The sequence below is a fragment of the Danio rerio genome, chromosome 1 (assembly GCF_049306965.1).
Source record: "Danio rerio strain Tuebingen ecotype United States chromosome 1, GRCz12tu, whole genome shotgun sequence".
Lineage (NCBI taxonomy): Eukaryota > Metazoa > Chordata > Actinopteri > Cypriniformes > Danionidae > Danio > Danio rerio.
In genome coordinates this window covers 43,803,047-43,822,500 of record NC_133176.1, presented here as the reverse complement: position 1 = coordinate 43,822,500, position 19,454 = coordinate 43,803,047, and the positions used below count along the sequence as shown (strand labels likewise).

Sequence of the window (19,454 nt, the reverse complement as noted above, 5' to 3'; positions counted from 1 at the left end):
TTTGGATTGCTGCATGAGTAAGAAATGCTAACCAAATAGGTTACCATTGGATCTAATGTTGGTATTAAGCATAAATATCCCATGTTGTTATGTTGACACTTAAAGAAACAGGTCACCCAAATATGAAAATGCTTCTTCAATAACTCACTGTCATTGATTCCAACCTGTATGTATCCCTTTCTCCCTTAAAATTGTGTAGTTCTTAAATCAATGCTTAGGATCAAAACACTGAAGTTATTGTCAACCAGCATGCTGGAAGCTGGACATTTTCAATGTTATTACAACAGCCTAGACCAGGGGTCACCAATCTCATTCCTGGAGGTCCGGTGTCCTGCAGGGTTAAGCTCCAACTTGCCTCAACACACCTGCCTGGGTGTTTCAAGTATACCTATACCTTGATTAGTTTGTTCAGGTGTGTTTGATTAGGAGGATTGGAGCTAAAATCTACAGGACACCGGCCCTCCAGGAACAAGTTTCGTGATCCCTGGCCTAGACCAATGGTTCTCAATCCCAATCTGCATGCCCCATATCTCTCTGCACATTTTGTATGGTTCTCTTATCACTTCAGATGTTTGTTCTTATTTGACTAAGTGCCCTGTGAAGTGAACTCTACGGGATATTCCAGCATTATTTCAGTTCAAACGTAGCCTGTATTTTTTTAATCAAATAAATAAAATGTATTTACTCATCAGGGTCAGTTGGCATTTCTACATGGAATTTGTATGTTCTCCCCGAGTTTGCGTAGGTTTCCTCCGGGTACTCCGTTTTCCCCACAGTCCAAAAATATGCGCTTTACAATCTCAGAAATAAAGGTATTCGAACTGTCACTGGGGTGGTACTTTTTTAAAACATGAAAATTTGTAACTAAAAGGTCCATTTTAATACATCAAGGGTACATATTTGTACCTAAAAAGTACAAAAGTGTTCCTCTTATAAAATTAAATGAATGTATGTATACACTTAAAGAGGTTTGTCACACTTCACACTTCTCTAGTAAGTGTCATTTGTGTGTGAAGACACTGCAGGCATTGTGAAAATCCATGAATGAGCATTACATAGTGAAGTAGAGATCTCCTGTACTTAGGGAGTTGCGAGCAATGAACTCTGTTTAGGCACCCTGTCATTCAGCACACAGTTCTTGCCTGGAGCTCCTCGAGTGTTACGATATTATGTCTCTGCTGTGTGTTTAAAACATGGCGATTCCTTTGTTTTCATTCTTACTAGCTCCACAATCAAGTGACACTTAATAACGTTCAGCTACGCAGCTACGCCTTTTGGTACACTTTACAAAGTAAACCAAAAAGTAAAAATGTGGTACGGGACGGTTCACTTTTAGGTATCTTTTGACAGTGGAAACGGGCCATAATGAGCTGGTTATCTGGATCAGGTGTTTTAAATAAAATGGGTCAGGGAAAGTAAGTCAACATTGTACTTAAAATTAAATAGGTAATGAGTTGGAAAACATTAAATGTGAGGTATAATACACATCTTTTATTTGTTGGTTGTAGTTGTATTTTCTTTGTTGAGATTGGGAGAAGTGAGTTTGGAGCAGAATCTTTTCTGAGGAAGAGAAAGTTATAACACAGGGGTGTTCAAGCTCACTCCTGGAGGGCCACTTGCTGCAGAATTTAGCTCTAACTTGCCTCAACACACCTGTCAGGTAGTTTCTAATAACAGCATGTTCCATTCGGAAGGGTTCTTCCCTATGCCATAATCCCTTTGAAGGGTTTACTCTCTGAAGTGTCAGCTCTGAAGGGATTAGGACATATTGAGTTGAACTGTTTTATATGAAACGTGCTGTTTAACACTTGCATCAAGTATCATAGGGCCCTGAGGTGTCTACTAGTTGTACTCTTGGAACTCTTTTATTCTGAAGGGTGCTTTAAAATGGCTAGTTTTGATTTGGAATGACACTTCAATATGACTGCCATAATTGTTTTTACTCCATAGTACTCTTTTGAGGGTGAGTCAGAGATTTTCTTACTTTGGGGGAGATAAAAATGCCTGCAATACCTATACATGGTAATCCCGTAAAGCTAACTTGGTCATGTGAAGCATGTCTTAGCCAATCACAGGAGACTAAAAGCCATTGTGTCATTGGGGCAGTGTTAGCATTAGTCTTTATGCATTTTTGGCTAATGATTTCAAGCTCGCCTTTAAAAGGCTTTGTTTGGAATGTACCATAAGCCTGGTAAGGCCTTGATTAGCTGATTCAGGTGTGCTTAATTAGGGTTAGAGCTAAAATATGGAGGAAAGTGGCCAACAACAAGCAGGATTTGGACACCCATTATAACACTATGACTGAAGAGTACAACCCAGGTAGCAATGAATTCTGGCTCAAATTTAACATAAAGCTGACACAGGAGGCATTCGTCTGGCACTGGCACAGCATGTGGGCCAAACATGGCCCAAATTTGGCAAAGGTGGCACACAAGATTTGGGCCAGATTTAAAATGTAGTATTTGCGTATCAATATGTATGTCTTGTATATATATATTTTTAAAATATTTAAAATACATTACAATTATTTTTGAGTTAAGAAAAAAATTCTACCAATCAGGTCGCTTTGGGAAAAAGCATAATGTGCTTCATTGGTTTATTAATTTCATTGCAATTGTGACACACCAACTTATCTGGCCCAATTCAGGCCCAGTTATGAGTTAAGTTATTCACTTGGCTGAGACTTGGCCTAGATATGGTTTATGTTTGGTCTAATCATGTACCGTAATTCACTGCGCCATGTGGGCCAGGCAAAACCTGATTGTGTGGGCCAGATCTGTACGGTGGCCAAGAGAGCTTAATGCGCTGCAATTTAAGAAAGCACATGCAATTAAAAAAAAAAAAACAGCAAATAAAGAAACATTCTTCATCAGTTTGACAGCACACGTGACATGTTGCAAATTCTCACAAACCAAACAACTGAAGAAAACGCAATAGGCCACTAAACTACAAATATTTTAATTGTGTTATGTGGATGTTTCAAGAGGACCAAAAATCTATAGACATATATATGAAGAAACATTCACGCCTAGAAAATACAGCATTAAAAATACACATTAACATCAACTATAATAAAGCCCACAAAGAAACAGGAAATTAAATCTAATTTTACTGTTACGCGGTTTATTTCATTATAATGTGTTGGTTCATACACACTGTTGTTTGAGGAAACATAGACTTCATCTACCAAACAAAACAAAAAAAATCTCAAAGAGAGCACCCAAAAATACAAAAATGCAATTCATTTACTCACCCTTAAACCATAAGATGTTGTAGACTTTTCTTCAGTATAATAAAATAGATTTTTATTACTGTAAGGGTGGTACTTGGTGATTTTTTTATTATTATTTACAATTGATTGTTGTACTTTGTGATGGGTAATAAGGCAAATCAACTCTGCCTTACAATGGCAAAGTGCAGTAACTACACATCTGGTTAAGATTAATTAGTATGGCCTAAAATAGGCATTGTGACATTCGTTCTGTCTTGAGACAAAGGCTGTATCTGAAATCAAATACTACTCAAGTGGGTACTACATTTCAATTTCAATTTACTTCAAGTCTGTCATAAAATTTCATTCTATTCAATATTAATGTGAGTATGAGAGGAACACAGACATACTACATCTGCCAGTTGTCATTTTTACATGACCTACATGTGTCAGTTGCATCATAATTTCATTCAGTGCATTATGGGATAGCGTAGTGTCCATCAGACATGCCCTTAAGAATCTCACTGGAAGTAGTACTGTAGATCATTCAGGTACTTCTCGCATACAGTTTTTTCAAATTTTATGTATGCAAAATATGCATTTTGTTCAGTTTCACTGTATGCATAGATACTTTTGCCTTTGAAGGGTTGAACTGCTACTGACATTTTTAGAATAAAAAAATATAAATCTACAAAGTAGTCAGCTTTTACAATATTTATAGATGCTTTAAGGCTGTAAAACCTCCCACTACACACTTTATACACTTTTCTCAGACAGGCATTAACATTTTCACACGTTTTTCTCTCGTCTAAACACTAAAAGTTGAAACCTTAGTATAAAAAAAAAAAAAGAGTCCGGTATTGTAGAATGAAGCCAAAGATCGAAACCATTTGATCTTTATTTATTTATTCCGTAATGGCGCCCTACAACCGCGTAACTTCTACTTTTTTTTAGTATGTCCAGAAGTCTAACTTTTTGTGTGACGGTTAACATCTTTCTCTGCCTTTTGGGTGCTACCGCAGGTGCCTTTGACGGTGCAGAACGTTTCGTCGACATTGTGGGGAGAAAACTTGCAAACGTAGAGTACAGTACTTTAGAGTCACACTACTAGCGATCGAAGATTTATGTAAATTTGGCAAGCTGAACGCATTCTTTGCTGTACAGGAGACATGGCGCGAAGGAGATTGATTGACAATGGTCTACAGATAATCTGAAAGCAGAACACAATGTGCTGAAAAAAAAGCACGTCAAATTGCATGAAAAAATAAATCTGTAAAACTGCGAGGCTGCGAAAATTGATTGTTATAGCGAGGGACCACTGTACACAGACAAAGCTATCTCATGTTCATAAATCCTGATGAGACATTGAAATTCAAAAATGATTTGATCTGTAAACATGCAGTATGTAGGATTGACACCTGAAATACGTTTGCAATCAAGGCAACCCAAGGTGCCGAAATGTAATTGGTAAACTGGCAGTGGGCAGGTTATAGAGACCAAAACAAAGAGATGTTCTGACACAGCACGCACATTCATTTTAAAAAAAGAATAACTGACCTCAGCATTGTTTCTGAGGAATGTTCACTTAGTTTCTCAAATATCTGCAAACATATGGTATTTTTATGCTTAAGAAGAGTCAAACAGCACATTTAACAACCTACTGATAAAGGAAAAGAACGTCCTCTGGATCTAAAATACCCAGAGGGTGAGTAATTGTACAGTATATTATCATTTTTGAGTGACCATCCCTTTACAAATTACAGATGGAGTCATTAAAAATGGAGGCATGACCAGTGGCCGATTCTTAATAGACGTACTGTTTTTGCTGTATCCGTTTTAAATGGACACGCTTTCATGCTTTAGCAGATGCAGGTCCATTTCTTTTTAGTCTCTTGGGCTGTTATAACCCGTGCCTGGATTTTTAAGCTCTCAGCTCTGCACTCTAGCACACGTCCATTTACGCTCTCCCTTCTCTGGCTCTTCAGCCTCTGTGCTAAAGCCATGAAGATGCTGTCCACCTGGTCGCCTTTAAGACCTTTGGCTGAAGTGAGATAAAAAGACATCCCGTGGACTTCAGCCAAATGACGAGCCTGCTCGATTAGCACAGAAGCATTTGAAGACATCAGGTCAGCCTTGTTGCAAACTAGGGCACGTGGAATTTCCAGACCAAGAGAGTGCTGACGGCACTCGTCCATCCACAAAGGCAGATTGCAGAAACTGGATTGGTTTGTGACGTCAAAGACGAAGACGATACCATGCACATTTCGATAGTAGTGCTGCACCATGCTTTTACGGAAGCGCTCCTGACCGGCCGTGTCCCATAGCTGTACCTGGAGTAAGATAGAAAGGGAGCATTTTATATTCTTGCTGAGGAAAAAAAAATCATCGCAGTATTTGTAATTGTTTATTTGGTTAAAATGGAAATGGTATTGGTTTTAAAGGAAATTCTAATGGGCCTATGGGTTTCTGTAGGTTACTTTTTCATATATAGCAGACTGTAGAACATTTATAGGTCTCCATTTACACATTAGAAATTATGAAAATGTGCTGGTTTTGATGATTAAAGTTTGATGGTTTTTAATAGTATGTCTGTAATGGAAATAATTAGAATTTCTTTGATAGTTTTTTCTTATTTTCAACAGGGAAATAAGACGGAAGCAGGAGCGGACTTAACCAATAAGCGAAGTAAGTAGCCGCTTAGGGCCGCAGGGAATTAGGGGGCCCTAAAGGTAAGCTCTTGCTTAACGTCTTAAAACATCATTTTATCTATTTATGTGAGTAAATGTGCTAATATTTCGACATATGGTGTATTTTGATGCGTTTTGATTGTTAAAACATCGAATATGAGTCACTTTGTGACCATGTCATTCGATCGATTCCATCACAGTGGGGTAACGTTAAAGATAAAGCTTAAACAATGCCAATGATCTTACTTAAATCTTTTTTGTGCGATTTTCCTAATCGTACTTTTATATCCATTTATTTTGAACTGTGAACTCTGAAGAAGACAGTAGGACACAGTTAGCCTTGAAGTTTTAATCGAGGGCAACTCTGTGATGCTCCATTTAGTTTAGTATTTTGTTGTTTCAACATGTACGTTATTAAGATGGTTATATGAACAGTTATACGATATAAACGTATGTAATGTTAAATTAATTGTCTCTTTATGGCTGTCGAGCTCACTGCTGGTTAAATATTTTCAGTTACATTTCAAATTTTTTCCTAATTAATGTTTCTCTGTTAAGAAGAAATTAACATTAAGTTGTCATGATACTGTATTTCCGTAACTATAACAAAAATTTGCTGTTGAGCGCGGTCCAAAACCCCGCCATTTGACCGTGAAGGTCATCATCAGTTCACCGAACTTAACCGCTGTTTACCGAGTGCAAACACCGATAAGGACTGTGGATCGTTTTAAAGCTGTGATTCATCCGCAGATCTCTTATCTGTCCGCCCATCAGCCCCTTGCAGAGACTATCCAAGGGGCATGTGCAGGATACAAATTTTTTAAGAGTTGGGGGGAGGGGGGGATGGGGTAGGGAGGTTGTTGTGGGCAAACTGAAAAGCGAGGGGTGGTGGTGGGGGGGTGTCGCACACGAAATGAAAAGCAAGGGGTGGAGGTGGGGGGTTGTCGCGCGCGAACTGAAGAGTGGGGATGTCGCTGGGGCACTTCAGATCATTTTGGAAGGGCACTTTCTATCCAAGACTAAAAAGGACATGTGCACTGCACATGGTCCAGGATCAACATCTGTATATTTTAATTTTGATGTTCCAGGATCAACATCAGTGAATTTCATTCTTGATGGTCCAGGATCAACATCAGTGAATTTGAATCTTGATGGTCCAGGATCAACATCTGAATATTTTAATTTTGATGGTCCAGGATCAACATCTGTATATTAGAGTCTTGATGGTCCAGGATCAACATCTGTAAATTAGAGTCTTGATGGTCCAGAATCAACATCAGTGAATTTGAATCTTGATGGTCCAAAATCAACATCGGTGAACTTTAGTCTTGATGGTCCAGGATCAACATCTGTGAATTTTAATCTTGATGGTCCAGGATCAACATCAGTAAATTTTAGTCTTAATGGTCCAGGATCAACATCACTGAAATTAAGATCTTGGTGGTCTAGGATCAACATCACTGATTTTAATGTTGATGATCCAGGATCAACATCACTGAAATAAGAATCTTGATGGTCCAGGATCAACATCTGTAAATTATAATCTTGATGGTCCAGGATCAACATATGTAAATTAGAGTCTTGATGGTCCAGGATCAACATCAGTGAATCTGAATCTTTATGGTCCAGGATCAACATCACTGAATGTAGGATCTTGGTGGTCCAGGATTAAAATCAGTGAATTTGAATCTTGATGGTTAGAATCAACATCTGTATATTTTAACTTTGATCATCCAGGATCAACATCTGTAAATTTAAACCCTAATGGTATAGGATAAACAACAATGAATTTGAATCTTGATGGTACAGGATCAACACCACTGAATTTGAATCTTAATAATCCAGGATCAACATCAGTGAATTTGAATCTTGATGGTCCAGGATCAACAACACTGAATTTGAATCTTGATGGTCCAGGATCAACATCACTGAATTTGAATCTTGATGGTCCAGGATCAACATCACTGAATTTGAATCTTGATGATCCAGAATAAACATCAGTGAATTTGAATATTGATGGACCAGGATCAACATCAGTGAATTTGAATCTTGATGGTCCAGGATAATCATCTGTAAATTTTAATGTTAATGGTCCAGGATCAACATCAGTGAATCTGAGTCTTTGTGGTCCAGGATCAACATCAGAAAAATTTTTAACTCAATAGTCCGGGATCAACATTAGTGAATTTGAAACTTGATGGTCCAGGATCAACATCAGTGATTTTTAATCTTGATGGTCCAGGATCAACATCAGTAAATTTGAATCTTAATGGTCCAGGATCAACATCTGTAAATTAGAATCTTGATGGTTCAGGATCAACATCAGTGAATTTGAATATTGATGGTCCAGGATCAACATCTGTATATTTTAATTTTGATGGTCCAGGATCAACATCTGTAATTTTTAATCTTAATGGTCCAGGATCAACATCAATGAATTTGAGTCTTTGTGGTCCAGGATCAACATCACTGATTTTGAATCTTAATGGTCCAGGATCAACATCGGTGAATTTGAATCTTGATGGTCCAGGATCAACATCACTGAATTTGAATCTTGATGGTCCAGGATCAACATCTGTAAATTTGAATCTTAATGGTCCAGGATCAACATCAGTGAATTAGAATCTTGATGGTCCAGGATCAACATCAGTGAATTTGAATCTTGATGGTCCAGGATCAACATCAGTGAATTTGAATCTTGATGGTCCAGGATCAACATCAGTAAATTTGAATCTTGATGGTCCAGGATCAACATCAGAGAATTTGAATCTTGGTGGTCCAGGATCAACATCAGCGAATTTGTATCTTGATGGTCCAGGATCGACATCGGTGAATTTGAATCTTGATGGTCCAGGATCAACATCAGTGAATTTGAATCTTGATGGTCCAGGATCAACATCAGTAAATTTGAATCTTAATGGTCCAGGATCAACATCAGTAAATGTGAATCTTGATGGTCCAGGATCAACATCACTGAATTTGAATCTTGATGGTCCAGGATCAACATCACTGAATTTGAATCTTGATGGTCCAGGATAAACATTACTGAATTTGAATCTCGATGGTCCAAGATCAACATCAGTGAATTTGAATCTTAATGGTCCAGGATCAACTTCAGTGAATTTGAATCTTAATGGTCCAGGATCAACATCAGTGACTTTGAATCTTGATGATCCAGGATCAACATCAGTAAAACTTGAGTCTTTGTGGTCCAGCATCAACATCACTGAATTTGAATCTTAATGGTCCAGAATCAACATCAGTGAATTTGAGTCTTTGTGGTCCAGGATCAACATCAGTGAATTTGAATCTTGATGGTCCAGGATCAACATCTGTGAATTTGAATCTTGATGGTCCAGGATCAACATCACTGAATTTGAATCTTGATGGTCCAGGATCAACATCACTGAATTTGAATCTTGATGGTCCAGGATCAACATCAGTAAATTTGAATCTTAATGGTCCAGGATCAACATCTGTAAATTAGAATCTTGATGGTCCAGGATCAACATCAGTAAATGTGAATCTTGATGGTCAAGGATCAACATCAGTGAATTTGAATCTTGATGGTCCAGGATCAACATCTGTATTTTTTAATCTTAATGGTCCAGGATCAACATCACTGAATTTGAATCTTAATGGTCCAGGATCAACATCCGTGAATTTGAGTCTTTGTGGTCCAGGATCAACATCACTGATTTTGAATCTTAATGGTCCTGGATCAACATCGGTGAATTTGAATCTTGATGGTCCAGGATCAACATCTGTAAATTTGAATCTTAATGGTCCAGGATCAACATCAGTGAATTAGAATCTTGATGGTCCAGGATCAACATCAGTGAATTTGAATCTTGATGGTCCAGGATCAACATCAATTAATTTGAATCTTGATGGTCCAGGATCAACATCAGTAAATTTGAATCTTGATGATCCAGGATCAACATCAGTAAAACTTGAGTCTTTGTGGTCCAGCATCAACATAACTGAATTTGAATCTTAATGGTCCAGAATCAACATCAGTGAATTTGAGTCTTTGTGGTCCAGGATAAACATCAGTGAATTTGAATCTTGGTGGTCCAGGATCAACATCAGCGAATTTGAATCTTGATGGTCCAGGATCAACATCGGTAAATTTGAATCTTGATGGTCCAGGATCAACATCATTGAATTTGAATCTTGATGGTCCAGGATCAACATCACTGAATTTTAAACTTGATGGTCCAGGATCAACATCAGTAAATTTGAATCTTAATGGTCCAGGATCAACATCTGTAAATTAGAATCTTGATGGTCCAGGATCAACATCAGTGAATTTGAATATTGATGGTCCAGGATCAACATCAGTGAATTTGAATCTTGATGGTCCAGGGTCAACATCTGTAATTTTTAATCTTAAAGGTCCAGGATCAACATCAGTGAATTTGAGTCTTTGTGGTCCAGGATCAACATCACTGAATTTGAATCTTAATGGTCCAGGATCAACATCAGTGAATTTGAGTCTTTGTGGTCCAGGATCAACATCACTGATTTTGAATCTTAATGGTCCAGGATCAACATCGGTGAATTTGAATCTTGATGGTCCAGGATCAACATCAGTGAATTAGAATCTTGATGGTCCAGGATCAACATCAGTGAATTTGAATCTTGATGGTCCAGGATCAACATCAGTAAATTTGAATCTTGATGGTCCAGGATCAACATCAGAGAATTTGAATCTTGGTGGTCCAGGATCAACATCAGCGAATTTGAATCTTGATGGTCCAGGATCGACATCGGTGAATTTGAATCTTGATGGTCCAGGATCAACATCAGTGAATTTGAATCTTGATGGTCCAGGATCAACATCAGTAAATTTGAATCTTAATGGTCCAGGATCAACATCTGTAAATTAGAATCTTGATGGTCCAGGATCAACATCAGTAAATGTGAATCTTGATGGTCCAGGATCAACATCACTGAATTTGAATCTTGATGGTCCAGGATCAACATCACTGAATTTGAATCTTGATGGTCCAGGATCAACATCAGTAAATTTGAATCTTAATGGTCCAGGATCAGCATCTGTAAATTAGAATCTTGATGGTCCAGGATCAACATCACTGAATTTTAATCTTGATGGTCCAGGATCAACATCACTGAATTTGAATCTTAATGGTCCAGGATCAACATCAGTGAATTAGAATCTTGATGGTCCAGGATCAATATCAGTGAATTTGAATCTTGATGGTCCAGGATCAACATCAGTTAATTTGAATCTTGATGGTCCAGGATCAACATCAGTAAATTTGAATCTTGATGATCCAGGATCAACATCAGCGAATTTGAATCTTGATGGTCCAGGATCAACATCGGTGAATTTGAATCTTGATGGTCCAGGATCAACATCATTGAATTTAAATCTTAATGGTCCAGGATCAACATCTGTAAATTAGAATCTTGATGGTCCAGGATCAACATCAGTAAATGTGAATCTTGATAGTCCAGGATCAACATCTGTGAATTTGAATCTTGATGGTCCAGGATCAACATCTGTAATTTTTAATCTAAATGGTCCAGGATCAACATCACTGAATTTGAATCTTGATGGTCCAGGATCAACATCTGTAAATTTGAATCTTAATGGTCCAGGATCAACATCAGTGAATTAGAATCTTGATGGTCCAGGATCAACATCAGTGAATTTGAATCTTGATGGTCCAGGATCAACATCAGTAAATTTGAATCTTAATGGTCCAGGATCAACATCTGTAAATTAGAATCTTGATGGTCCAGGATCAACATCAGTAAATGTGAATCTTGATGGTCAAGGATCAACATCAGTGAATTTGAATCTTGATGGTCCAGGATCAACATCTGTATTTTTTAATCTTAATGGTCCAGGATCAACATCACTGAATTTGAATCTTAATGGTCCAGGATCAACATCCGTGAATTTGAGTCTTTGTGGTCCAGGATCAACATCACTGATTTTGAATCTTAATGGTCCTGGATCAACATCGGTGAATTTGAATCTTGATGGTCCAGGATCAACATCTGTAAATTTGAATCTTAATGGTCCAGGATCAACATCAGTGAATTAGAATCTTGATGGTCCAGGATCAACATCAGTGAATTTGAATCTTGATGGTCCAGGATCAACATCAATTAATTTGAATCTTGATGGTCCAGGATCAACATCAGTAAATTTGAATCTTGATGATCCAGGATCAACATCAGTAAAACTTGAGTCTTTGTGGTCCAGCATCAACATAACTGAATTTGAATCTTAATGGTCCAGAATCAACATCAGTGAATTTGAGTCTTTGTGGTCCAGGATAAACATCAGTGAATTTGAATCTTGGTGGTCCAGGATCAACATCAGCGAATTTGAATCTTGATGGTCCAGGATCAACATCGGTAAATTTGAATCTTGATGGTCCAGGATCAACATCATTGAATTTGAATCTTGATGGTCCAGGATCAACATCACTGAATTTTAAACTTGATGGTCCAGGATCAACATCAGTAAATTTGAATCTTAATGGTCCAGGATCAACATCTGTAAATTAGAATCTTGATGGTCCAGGATCAACATCAGTGAATTTGAATATTGATGGTCCAGGATCAACATCAGTGAATTTGAATCTTGATGGTCCAGGGTCAACATCTGTAATTTTTAATCTTAAAGGTCCAGGATCAACATCAGTGAATTTGAGTCTTTGTGGTCCAGGATCAACATCACTGAATTTGAATCTTAATGGTCCAGGATCAACATCAGTGAATTTGAGTCTTTGTGGTCCAGGATCAACATCACTGATTTTGAATCTTAATGGTCCAGGATCAACATCGGTGAATTTGAATCTTGATGGTCCAGGATCAACATCACTGAATTTGAATCTTGATGGTCCAGGATCAACATCTGTAAATTTGAATCTTAATGGTCCAGGATCAACATCAGTGAATTAGAATCTTGATGGTCCAGGATCAACATCAGTGAATTTGAATCTTGATGGTCCAGGATCAACATCAGTAAATTTGAATCTTGATGGTCCAGGATCAACATCAGAGAATTTGAATCTTGGTGGTCCAGGATCAACATCAGCGAATTTGAATCTTGATGGTCCAGGATCGACATCGGTGAATTTGAATCTTGATGGTCCAGGATCAACATCAGTGAATTTGAATCTTGATGGTCCAGGATCAACATCAGTAAATTTGAATCTTAATGGTCCAGGATCAACATCTGTAAATTAGAATCTTGATGGTCCAGGATCAACATCAGTAAATGTGAATCTTGATGGTCCAGGATCAACATCACTGAATTTGAATCTTGATGGTCCAGGATCAACATCACTGAATTTGAATCTTGATGGTCCAGGATCAACATCAGTAAATTTGAATCTTAATGGTCCAGGATCAACATCTGTAAATTAGAATCTTGATGGTCCAGGATCAACATCACTGAATTTTAATCTTGATGGTCCAGGATCAACATCACTGAATTTGAATCTTAATGGTCCAGGATCAACATCAGTGAATTAGAATCTTGATGGTCCAGGATCAATATCAGTGAATTTGAATCTTGATGGTCCAGGATCAACATCAGTTAATTTGAATCTTGATGGTCCAGGATCAACATCAGTAAATTTGAATCTTGATGATCCAGGATCAACATCAGTAAAACTTGAGTCTTTGTGGTCCAGCATCAACATAACTGAATTTGAATCTTAATGGTCCAGAATCAACATCAGTGAATTTGAGTCTTTGTGGTCCAGGATCAACATCAGTGAATTTGAATCTTGGTGGTCCAGGATCAACATCAGCGAATTTGAATCTTGATGGTCCAGGATCAACATCGGTGAATTTGAATCTTGATGGTCCAGGATCAACATCACTGAATTTGAATCTTGATGGTCCAGGATCAACATCTGTAAATTTGAATCTTAATGGTCCAGGATCAACATCAGTGAATTAGAATCTTGATGGTCCAGGATCAACATCAGTGAATTTGAATCTTGATGGTCCAGGATCAACATCAGTAAATTTGAATCTTGATGGTCCAGGATCAACATCAGAGAATTTGAATCTTGGTGGTCCAGGATCAACATCAGCGAATTTGAATCTTGATGGTCCAGGATCGACATCGGTGAATTTGAATCTTGATGGTCCAGGATCAACATCACTGAATTTGAATCTTGATGGTCCAGGATCAACATCAGTAAATTTGAATCTTGATGGTCCAGGATCAACATCACTGAATTTGAATCTTGATGGTCCAGGATCAACATCAGTAAATTTGAATCTTAATGGTCCAGGATCAACATCTGTAAATTAGAATCTTGATGGTCCAGGATCAACATCACTGAATTTTAATCTTGATGGTCCAGGATCAACATCACTGAATTTAAATCTTGATGGTCCAGGATCAACATCGGTGAATTTGAATCTTGATGGTCCAGGATCAACATCAGTAAATTTGAATCTTAATGGTCCAGGATCAACATCTGTAAATTAGAATCTTGATGGTCCAGGATCAACAACAGTAAATGTGAATCTTGATAGTCCAGGATCAACATCTGTGAATTTGAATCTTGATGGTCCAGGATCAACATCTGTAATTTTTAATCTAAATGGTCCAGGATCAACATCAGTGAATTTGAGTCTTTGTGGTCCAGGATCAACATCACTGAATTTGAATCTTAATGGTCCAGGATCAACATCCGTGAATTTGAGTCTTTGTGGTCCAGGATCAACATCACTGATTTTGAATCTTAATGGTCCTGGATCAACATCGGTGAATTTGAATCTTGATGGTCCAGGATCAACATCACTGAATTTGAATCTTGATGGTCCAGGATCAACATCTGTAAATTTGAATCTTAATGGTCCAGGATCAACATCAGTGAATTAGAATCTTGATGGTCCAGGATCAACATAAGTGAATTTGAATCTTGATGGTCCAGGATCAACATCAGTTAATTTGAATCTTGATGGTCCAGGATCTACATCAGTAAATTTGAATCTTGATGGTCCAGGATCAACATCTGTAAATTTGAATCTTAATGGTCCAGGATCAACATCAGTGAATTAGAATCTTGATGGTCCAGGATCAACATCGGTGAATTTGAATCTTGATGGTCCAGGATCAACATCACTGAATTTTAATCTTGATGGTCCAGGATCAACATCTGTAAATTAGAATCTTGATGGTCCAGGATCAACATCAGTGAATTTGAATATTGATGGTCCAGGATCAACATCAGTGAATTTGAATCTTGATGGTCCAGGATCAACATCTGTAATTTTTAATCTTAATGGTCCAGGATCAACATCAATGAATTTGAGTCTTTGTGGTCCAGGATCAACATCACTGAATTTGAATCTTAATGGTCCAGGATCAACATCAGTGAATTTGAGTCTTTGTGGTCCAGGATCAACATCACTGATTTTGAATCTTAATGGTCCAGGATCAACATCAGTGAATTAGAATCTTGATGGTCCAGGATCAACATCAGTGAATTTGAATCTTGATGGTCCAGGATCAACATCAGTTAATTTGAATCTTGATGGTCCAGGATCAACATCAGTAAATTTGAATCTTGATGATCCAGGATCAACACCAGTAAAACTTGAGTCTTTGTGGTCCAGCATCAACATCACTGAATTTGAATCTTGGTGGTCCAGGATCAACATCACTGAATTTGAATCTTGGTGGTCCAGGATCAACATCAGCGAATTTGAATCTTGATGGTCCAGGATCAACATCGGTGAATTTGAATCTTGATGGTCCAGGATCAACATCATTGAATTTGAATCTTAATGGTCCAGGATCAACATCACTGAATTTTAATCTTGATGGTCCAGGATCAACATCAGTGAATTTGAATCTTAATGGTCCAGGATCAACATCTGTAAATTAGAATCTTGATGGTCCAGGATTAACATCAGTGAATTTGAATATTGATGGTCCAGGATCAACATCAGTGAATTTGAATCTTGATGGTCCAGGGTCAACATCTGTAATTTTTAATCTTAATGGTCCAGGATCAACATCAGCGAATTTGAATCTTGATGGTCCAGGATCAACATCGGTGAATTTGAATCTTGATGGTCCAGGATCAACATCATTGAATTTGAATCTTGATGGTCCAGGATCAACATCACTGAATTTTAATCTTGATGGTCCAGGATCAACATCAGTAAATTTGAATCTTAATGGTCCAGGATCAACATCTGTTAATTAGAATCTTGATGGTTTAGGATCAACATCAGTGAATTTGAATCTTGATGGTCCAGGATCAACATCAGTGAATTTGAATCTTGATGGTCCAGGATCAACATCTGTAATTTTTAATCTTAATGGTCCAGGATCAACATCAATGAAATTGAGTCTTTGTGGTCCAGGATCAACATCACTGAATTTGAATCTTAATGGTCCAGGATCAACATCAGTGAATTTGAGTCTTTGTGGTCCAGGATCAACATCACTGATTTTGAACCTTAATGGTCCAGGATCAACATCGGTGAATTTGAATCTTGATGGTCCAGGATCAACATCACTGAATTTGAATCTTGATGGTCCAGGATCAACATCTGTAAATTTGAATCTTAATGGTCCAGGATCAACATCAGTGAATTAGAATCTTGATGGTCCAGGATCAACATCAGAGAATTTGAATCTTGGTGGTCCAGGATCAACATCAGCGAATTTGAATCTTGATGGTCCAGGATCGACATCGGTGAATTTGAATCTTGATGGTCCAGGATCAACATCAGTGAATTTGAATCTTGATGGTCCAGGATCAACATCAGAGAATTTGAATCTTGGTGGTCCAGGATCAACATCAGCGAATTTGAATCTTGATGGTCCAGGATCGACATCGGTGAATTTGAATCTTGATGGTCCAGGATCAACATCAGTGAATTTGAATCTTGATGGTCCAGGATCAACATCAGTAAATTTGAATCTTGATGGTCCAGGATCAACATCAATGAATTTGAGTCTTTGTGGTCCAGGATCAACATCACTGAATTTGAATCTTAATGGTCCAGGATCAACATCAGTGAATTTGAGTCTTTGTGGTCCAGGATCAACATCACTGATTTTGAATCTTAATGGTCCAGGATCAACATCAGTGAATTTGAGTCTTTGTGGTCCAGGATCAACATCACTGATTTTGAATCTTAATGGTCCAGGATCAACATCGGTGAATTTGAATCTTGATGGTCCAGGATCAACATCACTGAATTTGAATCTTGATGGTCCAGGATCAACATCTGTAAATTTGAATCTTAATGGTCCAGGATCAACATCAGTGAATTAGAATCTTGATGGTCCAGGATCAACATCAGTGAATTTGAATCTTGATGGTCCAGGATCAACATCAGAGAATTTGAATCTTGGTGGTCCAGGATCAACATCAGCGAATTTGAATCTTGATGGTCCAGGATCGACATCGGTGAATTTGAATCTTGATGGTCCAGGATCAACATCAGTGAATTTGAATCTTGATGGTCCAGGATCAACATCAGTAAATTTGAATCTTAATGGTCCAGGATCAACATCTGTAAATTAGAATCTTGATGGTCCAGGATCAACATCAGTAAATGTGAATCTTGATGGTCCAGGATCAACATCACTGAATTTGAATCTTGATGGTCCAGGATCAACATCACTGAATTTGAATCTTGATGGTCCAGGATAAACATTACTGAATTTGAATCTCGATGGTCCAAGATCAACATCAGTGAATTTGAATCTTAATGGTCCAGGATCAACTTCAGTGAATTTGAATCTTAATGGTCCAGGATCAACATCAGTGACTTTGAATCTTGATGATCCAGGATCAACATCAGTAAAACTTGAGTCTTTGTGGTCCAGCATCAACATCACTGAATTTGAATCTTAATGGTCCAGAATCAACATCAGTGAATTTGAGTCTTTGTGGTCCAGGATCAACATCAGTGAATTTGAATCTTGATGGTCCAGGATCAACATCAGTGAATTTGAATCTTGATGGTCCAGGATCAACATCAGTAAATTTGAATCTTGATGGTCCAGGATCAACATCAATGAATTTGAGTCTTTGTGGTCCAGGATCAACATCACTGAATTTGAATCTTAATGGTCCAGGATCAACATCAGTGAATTTGAGTCTTTGTGGTCCAGGATCAACATCACTGATTTTGAATCTTAATGGTCCAGGATCAACATCAGTGAATTTGAGTCTTTGTGGTCCAGGATCAACATCACTGATTTTGAATCTTAATGGTCCAGGATCAACATCGGTGAATTTGAATCTTGATGGTCCAGGATCAACATCACTGAATTTGAATCTTGATGGTCCAGGATCAACATCTGTAAATTTGAATCTTAATGGTCCAGGATCAACATCAGTGAATTAGAATCTTGATGGTCCAGGATCAACATCAGTGAATTTGAATCTTGATGGTCCAGGATCAACATCAGAGAATTTGAATCTTGGTGGTCCAGGATCAACATCAGCGAATTTGAATCTTGATGGTCCAGGATCGACATCGGTGAATTTGAATCTTGATGGTCCAGGATCAACATCAGTGAATTTGAATCTTGATGGTCCAGGATCAACATCAGTAAATTTGAATCTTAATGGTCCAGGATCAACATCTGTAAATTAGAATCTTGATGGTCCAGGATCAACATCAGTAAATGTGAATCTTGATGGTCCAGGATCAACATCACTGAATTTGAATCTTGATGGTCCAGGATCAACATCACTGAATTTGAATCTTGATGGTCCAGGATAAACATTACTGAATTTGAATCTCGATGGTCCAAGATCAACATCAGTGAATTTGAATCTTAATGGTCCAGGATCAACTTCAGTGAATTTGAATCTTAATGGTCCAGGATCAACATCAGTGACTTTGAATCTTGATGATCCAGGATCAACATCAGTAAAACTTGAGTCTTTGTGGTCCAGCATCAACATCACTGAATTTGAATCTTAATGGTCCAGAATCAACATCAGTGAATTTGAGTCTTTGTGGTCCAGGATCAACATCAGTGAATTTGAATCTTGATGGTCCAGGATCAACATCGGTGAATTTGAATCTTGATGGTCCAGGATCAACATCACTGAATTTGAATCTTGATGGTCCAGGATCAACATCACTGAATTTGAATCTTGATGGTCCAGGATCAACATCAGTAAATTTGAATCTTAATGGTCCAGGATCAACATCTGTAAATTAGAATCTTGATGGTCCAGGATCAACATCAGTAAATGTGAATCTTGATGGTCAAGGATCAACATCAGTGAATTTGAATCTTGATGGTCCAGGATCAACATCTGTATTTTTTAATCTTAATGGTCCAGGATCAACATCAGTGAATTTGAGTCTTTGTGGTCCAGGATCAACATCCGTGGATTTGAGTCTTTGTGGTCCAGGATCAACATCACTGATTTTGAATCTTAATGGTCCAGGATCAACATCCGTGGATTTGAGTCTTTGTGGTCCAGGATCAACATCACTGATTTTGAATCTTAATGGTCCTGGATCAACATCGGTGAATTTGAATCTTGATGGTCCAGGAT

At 37.9% G+C, this 19,454-nt stretch overlaps 1 protein-coding gene across 1 annotated transcript in view; it reads right to left on the bottom strand.

Moving 5' to 3' along the window:
- Positions 1-1,471: 1,471 nt before the first annotated feature.
- rab33bb (RAB33B, member RAS oncogene family b) overlaps positions 1,472-19,454 on the bottom strand; it is a 75,221-nt gene continuing 57,238 nt past the window's right edge. The window contains exon 2 of the mRNA XM_017356390.3: positions 1,472-5,541. Within this exon, the coding sequence (XP_017211879.1) occupies positions 5,071-5,541 (471 nt within the window). The 3' untranslated portion in view covers positions 1,472-5,070. The remainder of the gene's footprint in view (positions 5,542-19,454) is intronic.